The sequence below is a fragment of the Platalea leucorodia genome (assembly GCF_965183815.1).
Source record: "Platalea leucorodia genome assembly, chromosome: 3".
NCBI lineage: Eukaryota > Metazoa > Chordata > Aves > Pelecaniformes > Threskiornithidae > Platalea > Platalea leucorodia.
This window is the reverse complement of record NC_138825.1, coordinates 45,276,020-45,303,554: the sequence shown is the minus strand read 5'-3', so window position 1 is coordinate 45,303,554 and position 27,535 is coordinate 45,276,020. Positions and strand designations below refer to the sequence as shown.

The 27,535-nt window shown below is 49.3% G+C and overlaps 1 protein-coding gene across 2 annotated transcripts in view; it reads left to right on the top strand.

Moving 5' to 3' along the window:
- The window catches only part of SLC35F3 (solute carrier family 35 member F3), a gene marked incomplete at both ends in the record, with an annotated part of 187,953 nt that overhangs the window by 150,821 nt on the left and 9,597 nt on the right, over positions 1–27,535 (top strand). For both annotated transcript variants that reach the window (XM_082307913.1, XM_082307914.1), the window contains one exon: positions 24,921–25,140. In XM_082307913.1, the coding sequence (XP_082164039.1) occupies positions 24,921–25,140 (220 nt within the window). The remainder of the gene's footprint in view (positions 1–24,920; positions 25,141–27,535) is intronic.

Genomic DNA, 27,535 nt, shown 5'->3' with positions numbered 1-27,535 from the left:
GCCTCCCCCACGGTCAGCTCACCCTGCAGCTTTTCAGCTTGTAAACCCTTGGCGCTGTAGTGAGATTTCAGCAGGCTGTACCTCTTCAGTAGCCCCAGCATGGGCATGGCAAAGCTGACTAGCTCTCCAGCACTGGGAAAGTAGCCAGCAATCCTAGGAGACAGCTAAGGTGGTGTCCCCAGCCACCCAGAGCCCTGCACACCTCGGAGGTGCTTTGCACACCTAGGTCGGTGAGGCTCTTCAGATCCATTCACTGCGCTAACAGTGCTCTGCTGGGGGAGCGGCACTCTCGCTGCTAGGCATCCAGTAGGGTGGCAAAACAGGCATCGCCTTTGCCAGGTTTCTGGACAAATAGTTTCACTTGAGAGGCTGAAACCACATTGCTGCTCTTGTCACTCTTCCTGGGAAACAGTTTAAAAAGAAATTCAGAGGCGACACTAAAATTAGTAACAATATAAACTACTGTTCAGTACATTTTTCTCTCTCTCAAGGGCTTAAGTTTATTGAGTAACCTCTCTGTCTCAGTTTCATCACAGAGTGTTAAGTTCTGAGAAAGGGCTGAGCCCAACCACTGAAGCTCTTTATTCTAGTTGTGTAGGTGTGGTATTGACCGAGCCAAATTTAACAGTTTACCCAGTGCACAGTTACAGTAAAACGAGCCAGATTTTGCATTGCGTACGTCAGGGGGGTTGGATAGGGATATCGCAGGGCACTGTGACTCTGAATGACTCTGTTACTGAGGCTCGGTGAGGTGTCAGGATATTTTGGGTAGCATTTTTGAGGTTCTGCTGCTGGATTCTCTACTCTTACTGAAGGCTGTGGTGAAACTGTAATGATTCGGTTGGAAGGAGTGGTGAACGAGTAGTGAGAGCTGTTGGAAATGTCTCCTTATGGTTGTGTACATATGCATGTGTGTGTATATATATGTACATATGTAGGCATGTGTATATATGCACCATTTGAATACACATGCTGAGCAGGGATATCCCAGAGGGGTAACAGGCTGTTTTACTTTTGACAGTCTTCATACAGTGTCCTGCAGATCAGGAGCTCTCCTGTAAAATACAAACTGTTGAAAAAGAAAGGAAAATGAAGCCACAGATTCTGTGCTCTCTAGCTCTAGGGTACATGTGGGATCGTGCCCTTGACCGGGGTGGAAAAATCCCCTTGCATAATGTGTATCTTTCCCTGTGGGTCCCAGTGGGAAAGCACAGTCTCCAGGATCAGGCCCCGGCTTGTTTCCTGAGGGAGCCGACACCTGCCTTCTCGCAGCAGGAAGGCTGCTTATTCTCAAGCATCTGTCTGCAAGCGCTGCCTGGTGCTGCTCTGAAAATCCCTCCCCCCCCCCCCCCCCCGACAAACGGAGCTGGAGCCCCGGGAGGGGGGACGAGGCACCCCCAGCACTCGCCTGCCCGCAAGCACGGCGGTGCCTGCAGCACAGGTTGCCCCGGCTGGCTTGTCATCGGCCCCCCACCGCCACCCCGGGCTGCCCTCACCCCAGGCAGAGACCCGGCTGTGCGGGGGGATCGGGCTGTGGGACAAGCTCTCACCTCTATTTGCGCCACTTTCCATCCCACTCATGTTCAGTGTAAAACGAATTCCCTTGACAGCCCTCTTCATTCTCCATACATCTACAAATTTTAAAAAATCCTTAGCTTGTGGTAAATGCTCCTTCCTCCGCAGCCGTACGCAGATACTGTCCTCACTTCCAAAATGCAAAACTCCCCTTGAGCAAGGCTTTTCAACTCTCCTGGGCTGGAATCCCACGATGGCTGATGCCCTGTACGAGAGACACTGTGCTTAACCTTCCTACCTCTATTTTAAAATCCAAATTTGATCACCCATAATTCCGTTTGAAATCAGTGGGTGGTGACAGTCTTCAGCCCACTGGAAAAGTCAGTGCGTTAGGTACCTGAATATGAATTTATGTTTCTAATTTGGTATGATCCTCCTAGGATTTCACTGCGAAGGTGGAGAAATCCAGTAATTCCTTGCAGCTTGCTCATTTGTGCTGTCTATGGGTTATTTGTCAAATTCTTTTTATATTATCTTCATGAGAAATTTAATGAATCTCATCAACACCAAATCACTTGTCTCTGTTGGTTTACTTTCTAGGATGATTTATGTATACATTAAATGTGATTGCGAGCCGTTTCCTAACACATGTAAACCTTAATTTTCAAGGATCGCTGGGGATGCTCTAGGTTTTAATAACAGCCTCACATAAAACACAATTACCCCATTCTGGCAGTGAACATGAGTAAACATGGATACGCGGAGTTAGTAAAATAATAGTTTATTTGTTATTTCACAAATTATAACTAGGAAAAACTCTCTTTTAAGAATGCATTGACCATGTAGCCTAAACTTAGTATATTCGTCCTTGTTCTTGTATGTGCTATTGGTCCTCAAGAGAAAAGATTAAATATATTTTTCTTGAACAATCATAGCAATAAAACAAAATTCACATTGAAACCAAAGAGCAAGGATTATTAGGTAGATATTTTTGCCACTATGTACCTTTAAGGTGTTATTCCATGTTCTCCTGTTGGGCAGCTGACGTTGTTTGCTCCCTTCTCCCATATAATCTTGAAGCTGCCTGCTCAGCCTCTCTCACATGCTGGGAATATTTTGGTTTATGGCTCAGCCCACCTACCAACTATTTCAGCTGCTGAGATGCAGTGAGCTAATTAACGCATCCATCTTTTTACACATTCTTCAGATGCCATGAGCAATAAGGAGACTTAGCTTTATTCGTCTTTGTCTTATTCTTTCTCCCAGGCTCTGCACTGGCTTAACTCAAGCCCATACATGTTATCCTTGTTGAATTGTTCATTCATGTATTTTTGTTCTCTATTTATTGACTTCTAATTCCCTTCCTCTCCTAGCATGCATGCTAGATTAAATCTCCATTATCTAAGCCTGTGTCTCCTTTGCCTAGCTCGCACAGCCATGTGAGTATCATTATTGCTTAATATTGGTATGAAATTAGCATCCAGCAAATCCTGATCCGCACCAGCAGCTTGCACTAGGTGCTTTTCCAACAGGGAAACAAACACAGTGCCTGTGCCACAGAGCCTGCAGTCAAGGTTGAGGCACGTATCTGCTAAAATCTGCGATTTTTCATTTAACTGGTGATTGCTGACTTCTGCAGCTGCTGTTCGGGGCCCTGTGGAGGAGGGCTGTGGTCCCACAGTACCTGCCAAAGGAAAGTCGGGCAGAAGCATGAGGACATCGGGGGGATGCTTTTCTCACCCCTTCATGGACCTCACCATGAACCTAAGAAACACAGCGTGTGATACGGTAGCACAACCTGGCAGATGAGCAGGAAGGGAAATAATTACAAATGTCTTTATAGATGAGGATAAACCCAGGATTTTCAAAAGGCCTGTTTCCTCTTCTGCCTGAAATCCACTTTCTGCCAACATAATACTGCAATCTCACTCCATTCATGTCAGAACATAATGTAAGATGTCCAAATCCTATTAATGGCAGTGAAAGAGGAAGCCCTATGTGAGAAGCAGGCAAATGACAAGTCTCACTGTGAAGCTCCCCAAGAAAACTTGCAGCACTGAGCCCAGCATAGCTGAACTGGCTTAACCAAAAGACATTTATGAAATCCAAGGTCAAAAGAAATCTTAGAGTCTCAGAAAGATGTAAACCTGCTTTGCCAGATGACACCAACAAGTTATCTGGTTTAATTAATCTATGTCTGAACTTAGACTGAGATAAGTGCTTACAGAATATGTAGGCTGTGATAGATCCCCAGCAGTAATTCTGTTAGATTTTTCAACACCCCCTGCTATGCATGTGTAAGGATTCACAGGCACGCCGAAACAGGCCAACTAACTATGCTCCTCTCCTCTGCTTTTAACCACTCTCAGAACAGCCCTGTGCCTCCTCCTTGCATGCTTTCTGCTATAAACCCAGCCGTTTTCATTTCCCAGGCAATCCATTGTACGTGGCTGCAATTGGACTGACCATAACTGCAACCAAAGGGTATCCGATCCAAATCATGTAGCACATTCTGATATTGGTCTCTGGAGCCACAGATCTGGGAGAGGGCCAGAAAAGACATTTTTACAATTATAGTTTAAGTCACGGGCTTTATAAATCCGTTATTAAAAAAAAAAAAAGACAGAGCAGGCATGCCCGCAAGGCAGGCATTAATCATGGCTAGATAAAGTCCACTTCTCTCCTAGGTGGCAAGCTGCAAGGTTTCAGCAGGAGCTCACTCCTACTGCAAGGACACCCCGCACTTTTTGCTCTAACAGTGCTTTTGCCCAGTAATAGCAAGGAGCAGATTTTTCACTGTTGTCTGTGCAGCTGCTCTGGAAGCAGAGTGTGATCCTGGAAGTAAGGATCACAAGGTCATTTTCCAAAACGAAGGAAGGAATAAGCATGTCACAGGAGTAGAAAGTGGAAGACAAATGAACCCGGTAATTTTGTATCTGGCAAATATTTGGCTCACCTCCCTGCAGCTTGGCTTTCAGAACCAGCAAGCAGGAGGGTGGCTCATTGCACAGCCCTTACCGTCTCGCTCAGAAAATCACAGTCCCACACTCCCTGTAACTCCTTCTACCCATTAAATCTAGGAAGACGCCATAAACTGCAGCTGGATGTCACAGAGGTATTTCATTTTAGCCAAAAGTGAATGCTGTAAAAATGGATGTGCTGCACACTTAGCTGGTCAAAGGCACTTGATTCCTATAGTCAATTTAGTCAAGGAACAGAAATTACTTTTGCGACCCTAAATCAGGTTATAGTAGGTGAGGGTCTTCCCTGATATTCTTATGTTTTATTTTAGAAACCCTCTATCATAAAAGGATGTTCATCTGTGCTACAGTCAATCACATGGTATCTGAGCATCTAAATGTAAGAAAACTCTTTTAACAGGCTCTATTCCAGACGCTTTATTAAAGCCATTGCCAGAGGCACATCAAAATGTAATAAACACAGAAGCAGATAATGGTCCGAACATTTCTAGCATGAAATGTATGATCTATTCCGATTAAGGGAAATCCAGGTTAAAAGCTGTCATTTTCATTTGGCAGTTTCAAATGTCACAGTCACATTTCTGAGACAAATCCAGATACCATGTTCCTCAGTCACCTGAAGTTTACTGTCAGCAGTCAGTCTCTGCCACTTAAATGTCAAAGTGCTCTTCTCTCAAGTCTTCCAGGTGCTCTTGCTAGACCGTGTATCTCCACTCTGGATAATCCTGACTCTTCCTCCATCTGCTATACTAATTCCCAGAAGGTAGCCATACTGTTTCCTCTCCAGAGACGTAGTCCTAGTGAATCCCAGCGCCATCACGGCACCCAGTATGGATGGTTCCTTGTCACAGAAAGACGTCCCCAACTTGGCAGGGCCAGCCGGCAGACCGGGCACATGCAGCACACTCCCCAGGACTGGCAAAGTCCCAGCTGAGCTGAGCAGGTGATCAGGAGCTTATCACAGTGGTTCGTATCGTTCTGTCAATGACAACAGAGCTGTACTTTGGCTCTGCACTTACACCTAAGTGGTTCAGAGCACTTTAATTAATGAAATGGTAATTTATTCTCACTGCTCCTGAACTGCAGGGAGCTACGCTTGTCGTACAGGCTGAGTGAGGGTACATGGCTAATGCAGCCAAGGTGGGTGAAGTGGAAGAGCAGGAAGAGAAAGACAAGAAGGCGTCAGGGTGTCCCAGGGGAAGAATTTCTTCATGTTTGCCCTGTCCTAGTGCCTCCACCGTTGGCAGCTGCTGGAGACAGGACAGGGCTTGGCTGGACCCAGGCTTACTGTGTGGGAAGGTTCGTCCTGGTCCATCCCTTCACAGGCACCTCTGAGTGAATGCCTCATTGACACAGACCGGGCAGAGGGGAAGGCTTACGTTGTATTATTATTTCAATAATTTTGATGCTGAAGACATGAGTACGGCATTTGGACTGGCAGATGGGTTTTCCAATTCATTAATTCAGGAGTTCTGTTCTTGTTCCAAAAAGTTCCTGTGTTATTACTGTTGCAGATAAGGGCTCCTTTCTGGTTTCCCGTCTTTCACAAAGTAAATTGGTACCTTCAATGATGAATGGGTTGAAATCCTCATTTGTGGATACACAGCCAAGATCAGGATGGTGTGTTAGATGCTAGCAAGGCACCAGCTCGCTCCTCATCAGGGCAGTTTTCAAAGTGCTTTTCTGAACAGAACTGTTTTCTTTGCACTGAGGATCACACAAAGCAGAGCCAAAAGAAACCATTTAGTAGGCAATAAAAATATAAAAGAAAAAGAACAAGTACATAAAAAATGTCACTAGGAAGAAGAGCAGTGTGTGCTGTAACAGCCTGATCCAAACCACACTGCCGTTCCCCCCTCACATGCACAGTAATGACAAGACCCTACTCCTTCGTGTTTTCATACTTCTGTGGCACCAGGAGAGCCAGAGGCTTTTGATGCTCCACCATCTCTTATCATGTACGAGTAAACCTTTAAAAATATGAAATATTTCGTATAAATAATTTAACATTTTTAAAACACACAGATCAGCACTCTGAAGCACAGTATCTGTGGAAGGCTTCAGATTCAAAGTAAATTTCTTCCTGGCCTCTGAAGAACAGCTACGTATCCCATCCAAACACATAAATAATAATGGCTAGTGTCCCATTCAGAGGGACGCGCGCAGCTTCCAGCCATTTGTAGTCGCAAGCGCCATTTTGGTCCACCATCTCAACTTTGAGCCCGGTTTTTAAATTTGGCAAATCTGACACTTCCTTAAGTTCTGCTTCCTTCAAATCCCTGAGTATCCCTCGCCACTGTTCTCATTTCTGGTCTTGCCAGGGGCTTCAAATAGATCTCATTTTCTTATAACCTCTAAGCAGCGTAATCACCTCAGTGCCATCATCTCTTTGTTTACTTGTAGAATGATTCAGTTTCTATCTGCTCTCTCTCTCCCCCCATATATTTCTTCTCTGTTCTTTTTAATATCATGCTTGCTTTACTTCATTCTGAATGAAGCAATGGAGGGCTAATAACCCCATTAGGTATTTATGTTCTTATTTTGTCTCTAATGAGGATGTTGGCTGAAAAGTCCAGAGTAGGACATTGACAGCAGCTGGAGGAAAAGTCAACACCAAATGTGGCTGCTCTAATAGCCAACAGTGGGGTCACAAGGGTGACCCACATATGTCCCACTCCACACTTCCAGTAGTAACTGGGGAGGCGAATAAAGCTACACCATTCTGGAATTCAGATGACCATAAGACTTAATAGCCTTGGAAGCTGACACCAGTTTTAAAGACCTGATCTGTCCAGTACAACAATATGCATAACGGGGTCACTGCAGCTCTTTGAATCTGGGGTATTTGTTCGCTATTTCTCCTGCTTCTGGACTGCAAGTTCACATCAGCATCAGCAAGCAAGGCTCTGCTGGAGTTTGTCATTCCTGCCACAGCTGGGGGGCATCTGCATCTGTTGCTGTCTAATGGACTGCTTTGTAGCCACATCCCAGAGAAGATGCGTATGGGCATGTGGCTGCTAACGGCAGGTCTCTGGAGACACCTTTTTACACCCTCTGGATACCCAGCCCATAGGCAGCCCTTTCTCCCATGTAAATGACACAGCTGTCAAGGAGAGAAGGGGCTATAACTCCTCTGGAAACGGAGGCTGCTGGTTTCAGCAGAGGAGGAGAGGAAAGGGTTACCATCTTCCAGAATTCTGAAACGTCAAGAACTTTCCAGCTGGAGTGTCTGGGAAGTTGCAAGGAGCTGATGGAAGGAGCTGGAAATTTTCTGAGCCGCAAGAGCAGAGACAAAGCATGTTCCTAGAGCTGCTCCATGATAACTCAGCTTCCTTTCTGGAGGAAGGACCCAGCATGAAACTCAGTTGTCCTCCTCACTTCTTTGGAGGGTATAAAGGAGGAAAGCTCATGGCCTGCAGAATGGTGGAGCATAAAACTGAGATTCAGCTTCTGAACCATCTAAGAGTGATTGGCCCATCAATCCGTAGGCATAAAAAGAGCTTGAAAGAAGAACTACGAGGAAGTAGACCCCTCAGAGTGCAAGAAGACCGAAAGACAAATGTGGCTTGGATCCATCCCCTGGACCTGCCTCTGGTGCTCAGAAAGAAAATTAAGTTGATGCTCTGTACTCTATGTCTTGAGAATAGTCTTCAGAGAAAGTTTTGCATTTACATAGGATCCTCATGTAACACTGCCCATAATTTTACAGACTCCTTTGTAACTCTGAAAAGTAAGCAGGAGAAAATTCCTTAGAGACAAGGCTCCTGAACTGGCATGTGCATAATCCCTCTAGCACAGTCAGGTTTATGGTTTCTTTTAATATTTCCTCCTGTGGGTCTTATTTATGAAGATAACTATAAATTATACGGCAAGGCTATGGAAGGAAAACTCCCCAACCTCAAGATATAGTTCTTTCTTGGCTATGAAGTTTGGGTCAGCCTTTTATGCAGCCACATTGAAGAGCTGTTAAGGGATAATATCAAGGGTCATTAATAGACTGGGGAGGCAATTATTTTCTTTTTCCAGGAGGTATTTTGAAATTTTAAAAGATATCTTGTTCCAAATGGATGAAAGGCAAAATCCATAGATGGGAAATTAAAATAAAACCACCTTTCAACTAAAATACATTCTTGCCTGTTCTTTTTTAATATTTTCTGCTGATTTTGATCACTTCCATTATTTTTCACTATAGATTTAGTCAATATTCATTTTGAATTAAAAGGCAGATTTCACTTAAAATGTTCAGATGAAACGACTTCAAAACCTTTTCCAGTATTTTTTGTAAAAGTTTTTTTTAACGTGTACCCTTCTTCAGAAGCTTCTGTTTCAGTCAATGAGCATTTTGTTTCACTACAAATTGAATGAAAATAAAAATTGACAACTCTGACCAGCATAAGTAGAACATGTCCTCAAAGATCCAAACCGCACGAGTTCCCGCAGCTCTTCCCTGGAGCTGTATCTACCTAACTTTTCATGAGCACAGTCTCTTGGAGTTTCAGCTGCTATGGCTCCATTTCTGTGCTATCCAATCCTTCTTTAAAAACACAGTGTGTGTCAGTATTTCTTACTTTGCCTGTTTACTGTTCAAACAAGAAAGCGCTCATATGGGGAGCCAAAAATCACATAGTTCTCTTGGACAACCTGCGCTTGATTTCCAAGCCATTCTCAGTTATTGTATGCCACCTGAGAGACCTAAATGTTCCAGTAATGCAGAGAGAAGCCATTCAATTTGTGTTACATATCACTGTGTTTTTACCATTTATACTAAGGTCTTGCACAAAATTAACGCATCTGGCAACAGCAACGTATCGTAAAACATGTTTTGTGAAGGACTAGCCTATTGGGAGAAAGGTCAAAACAAGTAAAGCTTTTTGGAAATATGAATCTCAGAAGTGCTGTACATCGTATTTTATAACACCACCCTTTTGGCACCAAACTCATCAGCTGTACGCCTTCAATTCACGTGACGTAAGCCTGCCGACTTTCTCAGTCTCTCACAGGCTGCTTTTTGAAGATTGCTACACTCTGAAGGGTGCTGTTAAATCAGGCTCTGGGATGAGGGTAGGTGCTGTCTCAGAGTCTTGAGACCTCCTCACTCCCCATCCATGGGTTGTTCAGGACTCGCTCCCCTCCCTGCTGCGCTGCTGTGTGCGGGATTGGGATGACATTGCTGAAGGACAGAGAGTAAGGGAGTACGGGGCAGAGAGTGCTCTGGTTTTGTGTTAAATGGACATCAGCAGTGCAATTAAAAAGGCAAACAAACTTCAAACAGAAAAGATTCACCTGTTCTTGACACAAGGTATTCTAAAAATGACCACAAATACAAGTATTTAGAAAAGATTATTTCCTTTCTGTATCCCAGTTTACTTAATGCATCTAGGGGCAATTTGCGCGTCGTAAATGTCAGCTTCTCTGTTATGTCAGTGAGCTCTCGCGTTTCTTTTTTGTATAACTTTCTTTCTTTTCATTGACTAGCTGCCAAGTTGATGGTGTCTCTTTTGGTATCTCCGACTCACGTGCCTTCCTGTTCCCAGCTGTCCCTGTATCCTGTCATGGTGCTGAACAATTAGTACTTAGGTTATGAAGTTGATTTATTTCCCTTGTTTTTCTGTATTACAGCGTGATGCTGCTGTGAAGTGAGGATTTACAGAGCCAGTAGTTTATGCCCACAGCCTAAGGCTGGCATTGCCAGCGAGAAGGGCCATGGGCTGGCAGGGCTATGCCCAGCCAAAACTGTACCTCCACGCAGAGTCTTTCTGACAATCCACAGGCATAAAGGTCCAAAGTAAATGTGCACGTGAGTGTGTGTATTTATGTGTATTCTAGATGCATGTTCCAACTTTTATATATATATATATATATGTGTGTGTGTTTCAGTAATAGCTATCTCAGGGTGTTTGCATAGCCAGTGTTATCACTGAGACATTTCTCTCCTCCTTGTATTGCCTCTTGTCTTGTTCCTTCCTTCTCCCAAGACACAACAGCACTGTTGCCCCTCCTGTCAGCACCGTGCTTCTAAATCAGCAGAGCCAAAAACCCCCATTTCCAGAAGCCAAGAGGGCAGCTATTAGAAAAGCATTTTATTCTTGCATGCTTTTTTGTCTGCCTATAGCAACCACTACAAAAATCCAATTCACAGGAGGCCAGCTGGCCAGCTTCTCCTGAAAGTTTCATTTTGACTATTCCAAAAAGTAGTAAGTGGTTCAGGTCACAGCTGAAGAGTACAAGCCGGATATAAATCACATCAGGCCAGGCTTAAGATATCCGCAAGCGATCGCTGCACAGTTTCAGGCTCTGCAGGTCTTTCACACCCAGAACATCCACTGACGTCAATGGAAATTTTGGATGATGACGGAGAGCAGTGACGATGTTGACTCCGGCAGTGAAAGCCTTGAGCGCCTAATGTTTAGGTTTTCTCTGCCTTAGTTTGTATATGCTGTCCCTCACCACACGCCGAATGCCACACAAATGCTTGCCTTCAGCTACCTCAGCACAGCCCTGGGAAATAGCAGCGAGTGTGTAGCCTCACACCCCGCAGCCGAGCCGCGGGGGAACAGGCTGGCTGGGTGACTTGGCCATGCTCACACTGGGAATTTGTGACAGAGCATCACCATGACCTCAAATTCAGGCTCCCAGCGCCCTTTACAGAGCTTTCCCTGGGAGACTTTTCATCTTTTCAGTAACTGAAGTGTTATAGCATTGCTTGAGCTGCCTTTCCAAACTGCTGGGACTGGCAGGGAGTTGCCTAATCCACTTAGATAACGTGAAAAACAATGTGGGTTTGTGGCTTGGGATTTTTTTTTTCCAAAAAATTTCTAGTAACTCACCTTTTAAAGGCCAACATTAGCAAACATGTTCCTGTGACAGCCTGGGCCATGCAGGACACCAGTTAGGTATGACTTTGGTGCCAGTGCATCTCGCGGGACACCCTGAACACAGCCCCTGCTCCTCAGCGCAGCACCCAGCCGTGCTGAGTGAGGAAAGGGGCCCCGAAGCTGCTCCTCTGACAGCTGGGGCGCCCTTCCCAAAAGCTGGGGGGCGGGCCCCTGGCCAGCCCCAGGGTGCAGGGGAGGCCGGGGCGGTGCTGCCCCTGGCCTGGAGCAGAGCTGCATCACGCTGCTCCCTGCCCAGGGGAAAGCTGTGCCTGCAGAGGCAAGAGGCCGGCGGTGCCTCTGGCACCTGGCAGCAGCTGCGGAGCTGAGCCCTGCAGCATTTTTTAATTTCAGCTGCACATGATAAAAGTGAGGAGCAAGAGTCTCCAGGGGAGCAGTGTCTTGAGTGGCCCAGGGGCCACTTCTACCTGACTGGTGCAGTGGGAGATCCTCAGGAAGGTCTGAATTCATTAGCACTCAGTTGCTGCGAGCGGTCGGTGTCCTGTTTTTGAAGACGGCAGTCATCAGGTGCATGCTATAAGCTGGAACGATCCTGCTGGGTCAGGCTTTAAGGGCACCGGCTCACCAGCCATCCCGCTGGGCTGAAAATACTTGCAAGCGGCAGCAACACCCCGGCTGCACCAGCGTGCTCCTTGAATTGGGCCTTCCCTGTTCTCATCGCTCCTTGATGAACCCAGGAGGAGGAAGAGGTGATGCAGTGCAGTCTTCAACCAGCAATGGTCATCTTCAAAATGGATGGCCAGCCACAATCACAACGCTAATTAGATTTAAAGAATCGATGTGGTACTTGCTTTGGGCAGGAAGGCAGTTTTAAGGGCAAAGTTACAGAGCCCTGTTAGGAATTCCCCGTTTCATTGCTGGGCTTTTTTGAACTCTTGAGTAAATACTCTCTGGCAACTTGCCGCTGCTCATTTGGTCAGTTTGCTCCATAACTCCGTAAGGACCGTCGTTAGCTCTGGTACACCTCGCCAACTGCTCTTCATGCCCTGCCTTGGCCTGTCTGCACATGGCTTTACATGGCGCTGTCAGAGCTGACGGTCCTTTCTCTTTACTCCACTTGAGCATGACATCAGGTCCCAACGTGACCTCCCTCCCTCACACCCTGCCGTGCAAATGGGCCAGTTCCCTCTCGCTCATCCTCCAGCCCTGCCCCAAACACAGCAGGAACCGGCCCTCTGCGTGCACCGTGGGCACGCCGGTAATCCCCAGGCACCTGTGAAGCTTTCATTCCCCTTGCTGCCCCTTCCAGCTTCAGCCACTGCTGCTGCGGATGGTAAATGTCTGGTCTGACTGCCTCCTGGCCACTGCTCTGGTGGGCTCTGACTAAGATTTAAGGCCGATCCTGTGCGCTACACCAGACCAAATCAAGGGTTGCATCTCCTCGTGGGCTCAGTAACCAGCTGCTCCATGAAGCAGTCTTTGAGCGTAACTAAAAAGCTCACCTCTGTGTCCAAGGGTGACGTCTGCCTGGTCTGTGGGTGTTTGGAGCTTGCATATAGCAACAGTATTACATTTTATTTGTATAATGCTGATTATGTAGAAGAGTATAAAGCAATGCAGGCTCTGGGTACCTCTAAGGTGTGAAGGCAGAAAATATTGGATACTGCACCATGCGATAACTTCAGCTGTCTGATTACTGAGTGCATGTTGTCACATTAAAAGGTGCTTCTTGCCAGCAATACTTGCTGCATTTTCCAAAATGGCACACCCCCTCTGGCCTGATGGAAGACCCTCAGATGCCAGCCCGCCCCACGCAGCAAGCTGAAGGGGGACTTCGGAGGGACCATCTGGTCTGTGTGATAACACACCCCAGAGTGAGCTCAGCTCCCTCTGTGCTCGTGGACAGATGTGACTCCGGGAAATCTGTTGCAATGGCTGCTCGCACTGCACAGCCAGTGCTCTTCCGCTCAAGTATCAGCAGTGCAGTAGTGTGGTAGCACAACTTTACCTTCTCCTTAACGCTTTCCCTCGTGTCCCGTCAGGGGTGGCTGGTGGTCCTGTTCCCACAACAAACAGCCTAGATGCAAAATTCTGTGGTATGTTTGGGTGCAAAAATTAAATGAAATATTCATCCGAATGCGATCCACTTCCTGCAGTCTTTGCTGCAGCCATGTATGTAAAAGCTGTAGAGCGTATCCTAGGACTGCTGCTCTTCACTGGAAATGGACGGAGGCAAACTGAACAGGTTTAGTGCCCTGGGCGCAGCAAATTGTGGGATGGAGGACCATCCCACAGGGGAAGCTGCAGACTTTTCCCTGTGCTTCTGCAGCCCGAGACTCCCACCCTGGTGTTTTGCTAAGGCAGTTTACAGTATGTGAATTTTCCCTGTGGTTTGGTCTTGTTCTTTTGAACTTCTTTTTTTAAATGTTAGTTTAAACAGTCTCTCATTAAGGCTTCTGAGTGCGTGGTAAGGCTTGTCTTGGAAATGTGTATTCAGGTGGTTTGTAAGATTTGTATTATTTGCTTCTTTTGGAGCCATTCTGGTGTATTATGTAAATCCATAGCTAAGCATTTCCTGGGACCATTTATTGTGCAAATGCCTAGTTTGGCACGTGTACAGTGCTGAGCAAAACGAATTGCTTCTGTCTCTCTAGTACAGAGAAGAAAGATCAGCCTGGAGATTATTTTGTTTCATTTAAGAGAAGACAATTTTCTCATTTCATTGCCTATCAGAATGAGTTTTCTGCAAATGAGCTGGAAACTCCTGGAATAGATAGAAGTTTAAAGGCAGAACATCAGCCCCAAATCACATATAGAAACAAGTAATGGTCAACATCAGACACAGACATTTAAAAGTGCTGGATTGACTTCTGTGGTCATTTCTTGCATTTAATAACATGCTTACAGAAAAAGTATGCACGGGACGATGGGCATTAACAAACCATCACACTATTTTAGATAACGTCCATTTCTGAGAAACTGCTTAATCCCTTGAACAGTTATTTTTCAGTTCATATAATTAGGTAGGTTTGGTGACAAGCCCCAGATCTACCTGTTGCTTTAAGCTTCAGTTCAGGCCTTTTTCTGTGTACTGACTCCGTACAAATTCACCCCCAGAGCTGAGGAAAGCAGGCGTAGGGCACCTGACACCAGGAAATTCTCCGTCCTTTCTTAGTTTCAAGGTTTGGCATTGCCTGGCCAGGTCATTGCTTCTCTCCCCACTGCAAGCTCAGGAAGGAGCTGTGGGTTGTGGTTTGCCTCCGTTCCCTCCCGCAGGAAGGAGGTCTGCAAGGAGCTCTTGGGGGGCACAGGCAGTGGGAAGGGGGTGCGATTTGCAGGCTTGCCCCCACCCCAAGCCTCCAAACTCCCTCCCCAGGACTGCTGCCAGCCACGCCTGGAAGGTCAGCAGAGGCACTGAGCTCCTTGCTGGCACCATGAGCTGCAGCTTACACATTTCAGCAGGGGTGGGACGAGCTGTTGGGGGTCATGGCAGGACCTGCCACCCTGCAGTTCCTCTGAAGGAAGCCCCCAGTTACTTGGAGCTGGAAGTGAGCAGCACTGTCCCATCTCCCACCTCTCTCCTCCACGGTCTGATGTCCCTGGATCCTGTGTTATGTCAGACAGGAGAGCCCTGAGACACATCACCATCACTTGAGTTTAAAAGAAGCTGGAAATAAATGTTTTGAATTATACACTGTAGTGGAGCATCATGTTGTGCCACTGAACTGTGCTAGAGGAAGGGAATGTAAAAGCCATTTCCACTTGTGAGGGAAAGCCCCACTGGCAGCATTGCCCCCTTGCAGGTGGTCTGATGCCAGCAACCATGGGGCCACATCCAGCCCTAAGCCTGCTGTGCAAGCAGCACCCACACCCCACGGTAGCTCCCCTCTGCCACCTTCCCACAGCTGGGCTTGGAGCTAGAGCACAGCCCTGCAATCCACTCTGCTTTTCATCTGGGAACCCTCCTCCAGTGTGGGCCCCAGGCACATGGAATCATAGAATCATAGAATTGTTTAGGTTGGACAAGACCTTCAAGATCAAGTCCAACCATTAACCTAGCACTGCCAAGTCCACCACTAAACCATGTCCCTAAGTGCCACATCTACCCGTCTTTTAAATACCTCCAGGGATGGGGACTCAACCACTTCCCTGGGCAGCCTGTTCCAATGCTTCATAACCCTTTTGGTGAAGAAATTTTTCATTATATCCAACCTAACCCCCCCCCCGGCTCAACTTGAGGCCATTTCCTCTTGTCCTCTCACTTGTTACTTGGGAGAAGAGACTGACCCCCACCTCGCTACAGCCTCCTTTCAGGTAGTTGTAGAGAGCAATAAGGTCTCCCCTCAGCCTCCTTTTCTCAGGCTAAACAACCCCAGTTCCCTCAGCCGCTCCTCATAAAACTTGTGCTCTAGACCCTTCACCAGCTTTGTTGCCCTTCTTTGGACACGCTCCAGCACCTCGATGTCCTTCTTGTAGTGAGGGGCCCAAAACTGAACACAGTATTCAAGGTGCAGCCTCACCAGTGCCGAATACAGGCGGACGATCACTTTCCCTAGTCCTGCTGGCCACACTATTCCCGATACAAGCCAGGATGCCATTGGCCTTCTTGGCCATCTGGGCACATTGCTGGCTCCTATTCAGCTGCTGTCAACCAACACCCCCAGGTCCTTTTCCACCAGGCAGCTCTCCAGCCACTCTTCCCCAAGCCTGTAGCGTTGCATGGGGTTGTTGTGACCCAAGTGCAGGACCTGGCACTTGGCCTTGTTGAACCTCATACAATTGCCCTTGGCCCATCGATCCAGCCTGTCCAGATCCCTCTGTAGGGCCTTCCTGCCCTCCAGCAGATCAACACTCCTGGCCAACTTGGTGTCGTCTGCAAACTTACTGAGGGTGCACTTGATCCCCTCATCCAGATCATTGGTAAAGATATTAAACAGAACTGGCCCCAGTACTGAGCCCTGGGGAACACCACTTCTGACCGGCCACCAACTGAATTTAACCCCATTCACCACAACTCTTTGGGCCTGGCCATCCAGCCAGTTTTTTACCCAGTGAAGAGTGCACCCATCCAAGCCATGAGCAGCCAGTTTCTCCAGGAGAACGCTGTGGGAAACGGTGTCAAAGGCTTTGCTAAAGTCTAGGCAGACAACATCCACAGCCTTTCCCTCATCCACTAAGCGGGTCACCTTGTCATAGAAGGAGATCAGGTTAGTCAAGCAGGACCTGCCCTTCAGGACCTGCCCTTCATAAACCCATGCTGACTGGGCCTGATCCCCTGGTTGTCCCGTACGTGCTGCATGATGGCACTCAGGATGATCTGCTCCATAACCCTCCCTGGCACCGAGCTCAGGCTGACAGGCCTGTAGTTCCCCGGATCCTCCTTGTAGATGGGCGTCACATTTGCTAACCTCCAGTCAACTGGGACCTCCCTGGTTAGCCAGGACTGCTGATAGATGATGGAGAGTGGCTTAGTGAGCACTTTTGCCAGCTCCCTCAGTACCCTGGGTTGGATCCCATCCAGCCCCATAGACTTGTGGGTGTCTAAGTGGTGTAGCAGGTCAGTAACCATTTCCCCTTGGATTATGGAGGCTTCATTCTGCTCCCCATCCCTGTCTTCCAGCTCAGGGGGCTGGGTACCCTGAGGACAACTGATCTGACTATTAAAGACTGAGACAAAGAAGGCATTCCTTATCCTTTGTCACTGTCTTTCCCCCCACATCCAATAAAGGATGGAGATTCTCCTTAGCCCTCCTTTTGTTGCTAATGTATTTATACAAACATTTTTTATTGTCTTTTACAGCAGTAGCCAGATTAAGTGCTAGTTGGGCTTGGGCCCTTCGAATTTTCTCCCTGCATAACCTCATGACATCTTTGTAGTCCTCCTGGGTTGTCTGCCCCTTCTTCCAAAGGTCATAAACTCTCCTTACTGTGGCTGCCGTGAGCAGATGTGCTTGGCGTGGACCTCAGCTCATTGCTGGGCTGGGAGCAGCACATCGGCATGGCACAGCACAGCACGGTCCATGAACGACCTGCTGCTTGAATTTCCTGCCATGTATGATTTGTAGACATGCTCTCAAATTGACCTGACCCTGAAGACAGGAGCAATCAATTAAAGAAACTTTTTCCTGTGAAATCAACTGCAAAAATGGTGCTTTTATGACAGCCTGAGCTTGCTACCTTGTCCTTTCTAAGGACAGGATGCTCCAAACTTGAGATTTTCTGACATTAGCCAAGCATTTCTTCAGCTCTTCTCAGGCACAGATCTGGTAAAGGAAAAATGCCTCATTGTGATGAATCACTCACTGAACAGCTTAATGGTGCCCCATCACCGTGGGCAGTATTAGTTAAACAGCCACTTGAAACATGCCAGGCATTTTCCAGGAAAAAAAGGGATACCCCTTGCCTCCAAGTCCAGAAACCAGTGTCACCACCGGGGCTGATGTTACTCACTGGGCTGTAGGGCTGCAGTCTCCCATTAGGTATAATGAGAGACTGAAAGGCCAGACTAGGCAGGCCTAGTTCAGTCCCCAGCATGGACAGACCGGACCAGATAAGTACAGGGCATCTCTGACGAGTGACACTGCCGCTCCCCTGGCCCTGTGCTCTGGCTAATGGCCATGGGCTGCAGCGTGCCTCAGCAGGCAGTGCAGGCAGTGGGGCAGGCAAGGGGCACCAGCACACCCAGGGCAGGTCTCGGACCTCTGTCCTGCAGAAGCCAAGGAGGAGCTTGTGGCCTCCCAACACTGGGAAGCGGCTTTCCTGAGCCGCTCTGCGTGCACGGGAGGAAAGCTGGAGGCAGGGGTGTACAGGTTTTGTTGTAGGAGCCTCAGACCAGCAGGGCAATAAAAGCCACCGCAGGAATCCAGGGCACCTCTCTGCAAAATGCTGAGGCTAGCGGATTTATTTGCAGCATTTTATGATCTGGGGCACGCCACAGGAGCCTCCGTGCAACTGTTCTGCTGGCATGTGAACCTGCGGTGACTCAGGAAAAAAGGCACTCGGGGGCTGTCTTGCTAAGTAACAGAAGCTGGCTATAAAATAAACATGCGGGAAAAGCAAATCCCCAGTTCTCTGAAGGTGCAGCCTACAGGCATCCCTCATCCTGCCTCTTTCAAGCACCCAGGGACTTCACCTCTCCGTGCCTCAGCTTGCACATCTGTAAAATGGGGTTCACGAGCCTGCCCTTCACTCGCACTGCTTCGAAATCTGCCCACCTGAGAGGCTGGTATTATCACGGCTGCCACTCACATCAGCACTGGCGCAAGGAGTGAGGAAGTGGAGCTAGAGGCACGATCCTGTTTTCTGGGAAACACAGCAAGTACGTTCCTGGAGAGCATTTTTGAAGAATATTTTGGCTTAACTTGTATCTCTTGTATGCACAACAGTCTTCTACCTGCCTCCACTTGTGAGCATAATGCGTGAGGGATGCTGTGGCCCTAACAAGACGAATTATGAAAAAATGTCCCAGGAATTTCTTTTCATTATGAGAAATTAAACTTGGGTTTAGTTTTCTTCTCTCCTTTTAACAGCCAGGGCACCTCGTCTGTCGTCTTTGCTTTTCCTTGCTCCATCTGGCTTGTGAGTCCCCCCAGAAGATATGGCATGACATTTTAGTCCATGTCTCTTTTTTCGTATGTTGAGCAGAAAATGTATGACTGTTAACAGCGCATCTGCAGATTATTTATCCATGCAGGCCTAATCAGTGCAGGGATTAGCAAAACATGTTTTGCCTGCCAATCTCTAATCAAGAGGCCAGATTCACTTGCGCAGTGGTGGCTTTTCTGTGCTCCAGGGAGGCGATGCTCACTCTGCTGAAAAAGAGGAGCAATTCAGCCAAATTCAATTTGCAGGTATGGACCTTGCAAGGTCAAAGTAAGAAGCGCAGTCTAAAAAGAAAAAATATCACCTACTAGGAGCAACAGCAGATCCAAACCTGCTTCGGAGGAGAAGGCTCTAGTATGAACACTGCGACAATAAGAAAATTGTAACAAAAGTTAACAGACTGGAAAGGAGAAACAACCAACTTCTGCAAATTATTCCCTTAGGATTCGTATTCCTTCCAGATATTTTCTACTTTGCTGCATCTTTCCCAAAGATGTCACAGCAGCTTCAATGGCTTATTAACCTTTCTGGCATAGGTTTCTTCTGCAGTATCAAGAGACCAAACCCCCAACCTGGGGGAACATACTGTGTGTGCTTTTTCTGGTTCTTGTGTACCTTTCCTCTTCATAGGTGGGGTTTTTTTGCAAAATGGGAGCAAAACGCATTCTTTCCAGTCTTGGCAGAGTTTTCTACATTCATTTGCTTGAGGTTCAAAGCAGTGGAGAAACATCCCGACTACCTAGCAATGGTTAAAGACAAAACAGGCAGTGGAAGGTGAATAGCGTTAAACATATAATTGTGAGCCCAGTGGGGAAAAAATGGAGCTTTACTGTCATATTTTATTTGCAAGTTTTATTTGAGTGCAACACCTGCTTTCAATATGATTAACTCTTACTTAGCGTGCAATTTTGGCACTAACTACTTCTGATTTACTTTGCTAAGGATGCTCGGTTCCAGTGACGGAGGTATTTTGCTAGTCTTGTTGTGCTGGAGACATGCCTAATGGGGCAGAGCTAATTTGCCATTTGCTGGGTTAATGAAGATACACACTAAAAAGATTATGAGGAAAAACAAGAACTAGTACATGAAAGATTAAAAAACCAGCAAACAATTTAGAGAAAAATTACAAACAGTAAGATCTCCATGCCGTAGGCTTTTCTGTAATATCTTTCCTCCCAGTGCCGTTCTTGTAGTGCCGTAGCAGCTATGTGCCATTCCCGAGTGACATTACACATTTCCATCAGGCCACACGAGGTTGTCAGGGCACCCTGTGACAAGCAGTGGGGGACCAGAATCCCCATTTGGGAGAGGGGACCGCTGGTACATCCAGCTCGGCCGGTGCTGGTCAGGACTTGCTAATCCCTGCTCGGGGGCTGTTACTGCAGGGGGCTTGTGCCACGGCAGCAGCAAGGTGGGGTGAGTCGTGCCATGTGGTGCCCACTGCTTTATTTTATACCTACAAGCAGGTTTCCATCTGTCCCCACCCCTGTCTTCCCGTGCAGAGGATGCCCTGAAAGCCAGGCAGATGCTTCTGCTCCTGGCTGGGCTTTATGGGCTTTATGCCAATCATCCTGGTTTGCATCCTGAGGAAGAGGGGAGCGACCAGGCCAAGCGTGTGCCCCTCCTTCTCACCTGCGCCATCCCGTTACCCCGACACACAGCAAAGATGCCTGCTGCAGCAGCCCCCTCAGCAACACCCTGCAGCAAGCACGTGCACTGCGTAACATCTCTCTGGAAACACTTCCCAACGGGCACACGTAACCAGGCTGCAATTCTCTCAGTTCGCATGTAGACCTCCTCCTAGCAGTGTAATCCTGCCTTTTATTTCAGTCATGAGCCTTCAGATTGTCTGTGAACATGGATAGGACACTTCTGAGTGTGAGCAAGCTTTTCTTTATTGCTGCTGCGGCGATTAAGCCAGTATGTTTCCCTTCCAGTATCCTTCCTTTGACATTTCCATTCCAGTCTTACACAGGCCTTTGCTGTTGCCTTGGCTAATGCCTTGCATTTGTTTTTTAAATCAACTGCTGTGATTACAATGGAGCTCAAACTCATGACGGCAGAATCAAGGAAAATAATGCAGGAGGCTAGTTTATCTCAAAAATATGGTATTATGCCCTGCAACACCAAAGCTCCTTGCTGTCTGCTGCCACCTTCTCTGGAAACAGCCCAGCAGTTGTAGGAATTTACTCCTCATGCTGGAGGATTGCACAGAGTTGAGGAGAGATTGTCTCAGCAGGGTGGCCCTGCAGGATGTCTGCAGCGTGGCTTCCCGGCCCAGGAGGAGCCATGCTCAGCGTGGCCCGGGGATGCACAGGGCCAGGGCACGCCTGAGCTTTCCATCAGCGTTTCCCTATGGCCTCTCTGGCTGTTGTCCACACTGAAAGTCCCACTGCTCCCTGAGCAAAACAAGGTGAGCCCAGCAAACAAAACTGTATCAGTAAGCAAGCAGCAAGGCAGCTTTTGGGTTGAGGTGGTAGGTGCGACCGGCAGGCACAGGATTTCTGGTAATGCGGGCAGTAATAAGTTTCATCAGTCTTCTATGACAATTTCTCTTTTAACACAGGGGATTTCTCCAGCCAGATGTGCGCTGGAGGTGCCCGTGTCTGTGCTCCTTGCCCTGGGGTCCCTTTTAGAGCTGAAGGAGAGAAACAGAAGTAGCTCCTTCCTGGACTCCGGGCCTCCTGAGGTGGGCAGCAAAGGCAGCTCAGGGACATGCATCTCCAGCAACTCTGTTCAGAGCCTGGCATCCCAGCTCAAACACAAAAAGTTGCTTGTACATACCTAAAGGTCAGCGGGCAGAAGCTCCCCACTACCACTCTGTGTCCCTGGGACTTCACACTCTGCCAGGTTATTAGAACCACACACACGCACGTTCATCTCACAGGGAGCTACCAGAGCATCTTCAGGGCTTCCTCCACCTGGATGTCTTGGAGGTACATGGAAAATACAAGTAAATAAAGTTGCTTGCTGAACTGTGCCTTTATTTAAGATAGGCCAGGGTCTCTCACTCAGTAGGTGTATGGCCCAGGAGATCTTTGAAAACTTTGCAGTGACTCTAAGGGATGATGGGCAGCAGTGCATGCTCTGTGTGAGTGGGGAAAGGGTGCCCGCAAAGGACCGTGACGGACAGGGACTGGTCGTGCACACACCATGATGGCCCTGCTCGGCTCCGCTTGCCAGAAAACCCACTCCAGCATCATGGTGCCTGGGCACAGGGCTTGCCATCAGCAGTTGTAGGCATTTGGAGTGATGCTGCGCCTAGCAAATGCTGTATGCCCATACCAGCCGCTTGCAAACACCACGTACTGCTAAAAATCAGTGGTTCCCTCAAATGCTGTGTACTGCTAAAAACCACTGCTTCCCTTAAACACTGTGTACTGCTAAAAAACAGTGCTTCCCTCAGGCACGGCCCCTCCTCGCAGCTGGGCTGCCTGCAGGCTGCCCATGCCTGCTGCATGCCGGCCGCATCGGGCTGCCCCACACACAGGGCAAGGCTGAGCGCCAGGAGCACAGAGGAGCACCTGTTTACAGGATCCCTGCTTGCTTTCTTTGCAAAGCACACCTCTGGCACCTCTGCCCACCTTAGCAAACAGCAGGGACTTAGTCCCAGAGACAAAACAAACAAAGAGAAGAGTCTGCAGCCTCCAGGCATCTGGTACCCCTCCCTTTTCACCCTAGATGAGCTAGAGCTAGCTGTGCAGCAGGACCGGCTCACCGAAGCCTGGATAAACTGAGGCAGAAAGTGTATTTTATCCTGGAAATGAGGTAGCTTGGCTGCTGTCCCCAGCAGTCAAAAGCCAGAGAAGGCTGGTGGTCTCCCTGCCGGAGCGGGGCGCTTCCCCAGCAGCTCTTCCACCACCACTGCACACTTGTCCCAGGAGGAGGTGCCAAGGCTGTCTCCCCACTGGCCCGGAGGCAGCTGGCTTGCCCTCGTGCGAGTAGAGTACTCCCTCCGTGTCCTGCCCTGGGTGGGTAGACCTGCAAGAGTCTGTCCTGTAAAACTTCAAGGAACTCACCCCAGCTCCCTGTGTCCCGCAGCTTTGGGAGACTTGGGGTCAGGCCTCCCAGGAGGATCCACAGTGCCGAGTTGGTCTCCAAAGGATGCTGAATGCTTACAGACTGCCCTCCGCGTAGGGTAGTTTTTGTCTTTCTTAAAAAGTAACACTTTTGTTAGCAGATGAGATAGATTGTTAAAATATTCATAGGCAGGCTCTCCTGGCGCAGTCAGGAATGCCAGGAGCGCCACAGGGCACAAGCTCTGTTGTTGCCGAAGAGTATCCATAAAACATCAGGATACTCATTGGGTACAATGTAACCTTGTGGGCAAAACTGAAATTACTGGACAGCAGGAGCAACTGTGTCCAAAATGCTCTGTCAAAATATTTAAAGTTGAAGGTTGGTTTTTCCGGAGTGATTTCGTCCCTTGACTGTTTTGGGATTGCAGTGTAGGTTGTATCACAGTACTGGCTTGCTTCCCGTAACTATTCACCTACCGTCACTCACTGACAACGCTCTTCATCAAACGCTTCCTGGTACGGCTTCACAAGCTGTGTTACGGCACCAAGGAAAAATCACTTTCCCTGCTAAGCAGTAGCAAACCTGGGGAGACAATTAATTATGAGGGGGTTATTGTATGGTATGTAGTCATCCTGGTGCACGAAACATACCACACTTCCCCTAATGCTCGTCAGACTTCACTGAAGATGCCAAGTCCAAGAAAGCCGTCTAACCCATCTGCTACCCCCACCAAGAGCCCGTGGTTCAGCAGTGCACCCATTTTGGACAACGGCGCTGGCTGTGCACGTGGGTGCACGCCTGGTAGCACCCTCCGCAGCCCCGCGTGTCCTCGGGGAGAAGCTGCCTTACAACCTGTGCTGGATGGGGAAACCTTTGCCATAAAGAGCCAGCCTACAAGAAGCAACTCAAACTTGGTGAAACCAGCCAAAAAAGCTAAAAGGAAGCTTTATTGTAGAGGCCAGTGAGAGGAGACTCCCAAAGGGGGAAATACAGCTCAGGGTCCTGATCCATGCTAGGGCAAGGCTGTCCTTTGGGACACCGGCAGGTGGGAAGTCAGGCTGCGGTTGCTGGTGCAAAGGGGTAGCTCTTTTACTGATACAGAGAGGCAGTTCACAGGTTTGGCAGGGAACAGGTTGCTGCCAGCAGGTAATTTCACAGAGGACAAAGGACACTGATGTCCTTTGTGGCGGCTGTGACACCGAGTGACACGATGCAGAACCAGCTGCTCAGATGAAAGTGCCCATTTACAGCAGCCAAAGCCCAGGGTCATCACACCCGGAGACAGGCAAGTTGTGCACAAGAGATGGGCCAGTTCTGCACAGCCATGACTTGGTATGAGAGACTGGCAGGTGACAAAACCCAACAAACACAAAAAATGCATTTCCTCTACCCTGCAGCCTCATACCTGCTGCAGCAGAGGCAGGTGGAGACAGCTGCCAGCCGCCTCCTCCTGCCCCTGCTGCTGCCAGCGGGGATTGAGCCAGGTCCCACCCCTTGGGTGGAAAAACCCCAAACTGGGCTCCCGTGAGGCTCCTTACAAGCCCTGCATAGCGGCTCACTGATGGGCAGTAGGGTCCCGTGGCTGCAGCAGGAGCGGGGAGCAAGGGGCTTTGGGGCCAGCCCTGGCTCTCAGCTTCCCAGTGCCCACAGGGGTGAAAGGCGGAGGATGACCCCACGCTGTTTCAAGATGTCCACTGTGAAGGCGCTCAGGGCAAGGGTGAAGTTTTGCCTCCTGCCTTCACCTCTCCCCTCGATCTTTTGTTGCTGCCCCTCCCGTGTTTGCAGCCCCCATGTGTCCGTATGGCTGTTGCAACAGATGCTGAAACTTGTTTTTCTTCTCCTCTTTACGGTGTGTGCCCCTCTTTCCCCAAAGGAAAAGAAGAGGAGCAAGAAAGAAAAGAAACCCGTATATTTGATGCAGGCTGTGACTGGCTTGTGTAATAATACTGGTTTTCTCTCCTTGTTTTAGGGAGTGCTGCCGATTTTTTGGAGACAATGGCTTGACTTTGAAGGTGTTTTTTACCAAGGCAGCACCCTTTGGTGTTCTTTGGACACTCACAAACTACCTTTACTTACATGCAATAAAGAAAATAAACACTACGGATGTCTCCGTGTTGTTCTGCTGCAACAAAGCTTTTGTGTTCTTGCTTTCATGGATCGTTCTGAGGGACAGGTTCATGGGAGTGAGGGTAAGTGACTCCTTATCTCTGTCTCCCTTCTTCCCCCTCGCCCTTCTGCCTTTCCTTTTGCCCTTCCCTCCCGCTGGCCGAGTCGAGCAGCACCCCACGCAGCCGGCCAAGCGGGTGCAGAAATCCTTGCGGAGCAGGGACGCATCCTTCCCTGCAGCATGCCCAGGTGCCCACAAGCTCCTGGAGCCCCCGCCTCCTCCAGCCTGGTGCCTTTGCACATTTTCCTTCAGAAAAGAGGTAACTTGCTCCAGAGCGCGGCACAAAGGATAGCTGCTATCTCCATGTTGCTGTGCATGCGCATCAGCCTTTGCTGGCCCCTTCCGAGTGACTCCTCCCAGGCTGTGGCACCAGAGCTAGTTGTTTCTAGCTGCACATTCCTGCAAGCCCCAGCTGCACGCAATACGTGGTCCCAGCCTGTGAATTTAATGGGGCTCCCACCTTTGTATGTGCGACAGCAGGCTTGCAGGGTGGCACCAATTATCCTTTGCAACCATGTCAGTCAGCAGCAGCTGCGGAGAGGAGAGGAGAGCTGGGCTGCCCTCGCCCGCCTGCGGCCAAAGCATGTGTACACGCGTTGCTGGTGTAACACCAGCACACAGGGTCTTGTGTCTGGCCAGCAGCTGTGGACACAGGGCCAGGCAGCACGGCAGGCGGCGGGGCGGCGGGCCTGGTCTCCCAGAGCTGCTCTCCTGGTGGCACCCCAAATGTTCGCTTACACCCTGAGTCCTACACCCCACGTGAACGCCTGCTCCGCAGCAGCAACAGAGCCGCATGGGGGGGGCGGGTATCGGAAAACCCCGCAGCTCCCTGCTGACCCTGCTGCCTTTCTGGCAGCCCTCAGCACGCGGTGTCCTCTGGCAGCAGGGCCGGGTGGGTGGGTAACCCACCGCCCCAGGGCCAAGGGGGTCCTGCCAGGGCCGCGAGTAACTGCAAGGAAAAGGCGCCAGTGGGTCCCTCCTGCCTTGCTGCATCAGCCGGCGCTTATTAACAGCAATAATGGCAATAATACCTGTTTTCTGCCCACCATTTGAGGAGTTCTCTGCTCACCCAGCTGGGCAATGCTTGCAGTACTCAGAAGAGGTTGTTAGTCCTCGCTGCATGGAGCAACTGAGAGTTAACTTTTCGGGAAGCGTTCCTCTCCGCCACAGAGCTTAGCAGGAGACCTTGGCCAGCCTTGCAGTGGTGGCAGCCAAGAGGCTGCTTTGGGGATCGTTGCAAAATGTACCTGCCAAAAGCCTGGCCCTGGCCAGCTGGTGTCTGTGCTTGCCCACCCACCTACCCAGGTAGCCGTACCCTGAAAACAAATTAACTGGTTTTTTTTAGTACAGAAACAAGGTATCCTGCAATGATCCTGGACGCAGGGGAGCATTGCTGTTATCCTAGCTGGCCATGCTGGGCATTTTCATAAAAGTAAAATAGAAAAAAGGATATTTTTGTGGCCTTCAGCCATCTTGTGGTGCTGTCAGCTGTGGTGCTGGTGGGACGGCAGCAGAGGAGGTGTGTAGAGGTCTGACCGCTGCTCTCCCGTGCTTGCATCCTGCTCCTTGGTCTGCACGTGCTGTCTCTCACCGCTGGATACAGCTGTGGTCTGGGGGGAAAGAGGCCGACTTGTGCATGGGGATACCCACAGGAGCGTGCACACGCTGGAGCAAAGACGCTTCTTGTGCTCTCCCAGGTGCACGGCCATGCGTGAAGAGGCGGGGTAGGGGCTCTCCAGCAGCCTCCCAGCCAGGCTAGGGCTTGTGCCATGGCAGGTGACATGCGCTGGGGGACGAATCCTGCTCTGGATCCCCCCCTTCCCAAAGGGGCAGAAGGAGTGGAGGGAGCAGGGAAGCAGACCCGAGTGGTAGTCTCAGCCACATCCAGCTGTCCTTCATTTCTTGGGAAAGCAGCAATGAATCAGAGACCCAGAGCAGGGGCCAGGGCAGTGGGGGCCATGGGATGCTCCTGCCACGTGTCCCAGCCCCTCACCCTGGCACCTGGCACTGGTGAGGGGTAGCGGGTGGCAGGAGGGGGGGCTTCCTGACAAGCCAGCTCCATGGCCATCTGCCACCCCGGTGACGGGCCAGCAAGGGGCCTGGGCACAGGAGGAAGGGGCTTGCAGGAGGACTGAGCTATTTGCTCTTGGGCAGACGTGGCATCCTGGCCGGTGACAGAAGGAGACACTTGTCCCTAGAGACTGGCAGGGCATGAGACAGCATGGCACTGGCATGGGACTGGCAGCCAGGAGGAGGGACAGCTGCTGGGGCTTCTCCGGGAATGACCTAGGGACTGCGAGCGAGCACACAGTCCAACCCCAAAGCTCGCAGTCCCTCAGGGCCATGCTGTGTCAGAGCTGCTGACCCTTTTAGAAGCACCCTTTGAGAGGGTATTTGGCAGACGAGGCTGCAGGGAG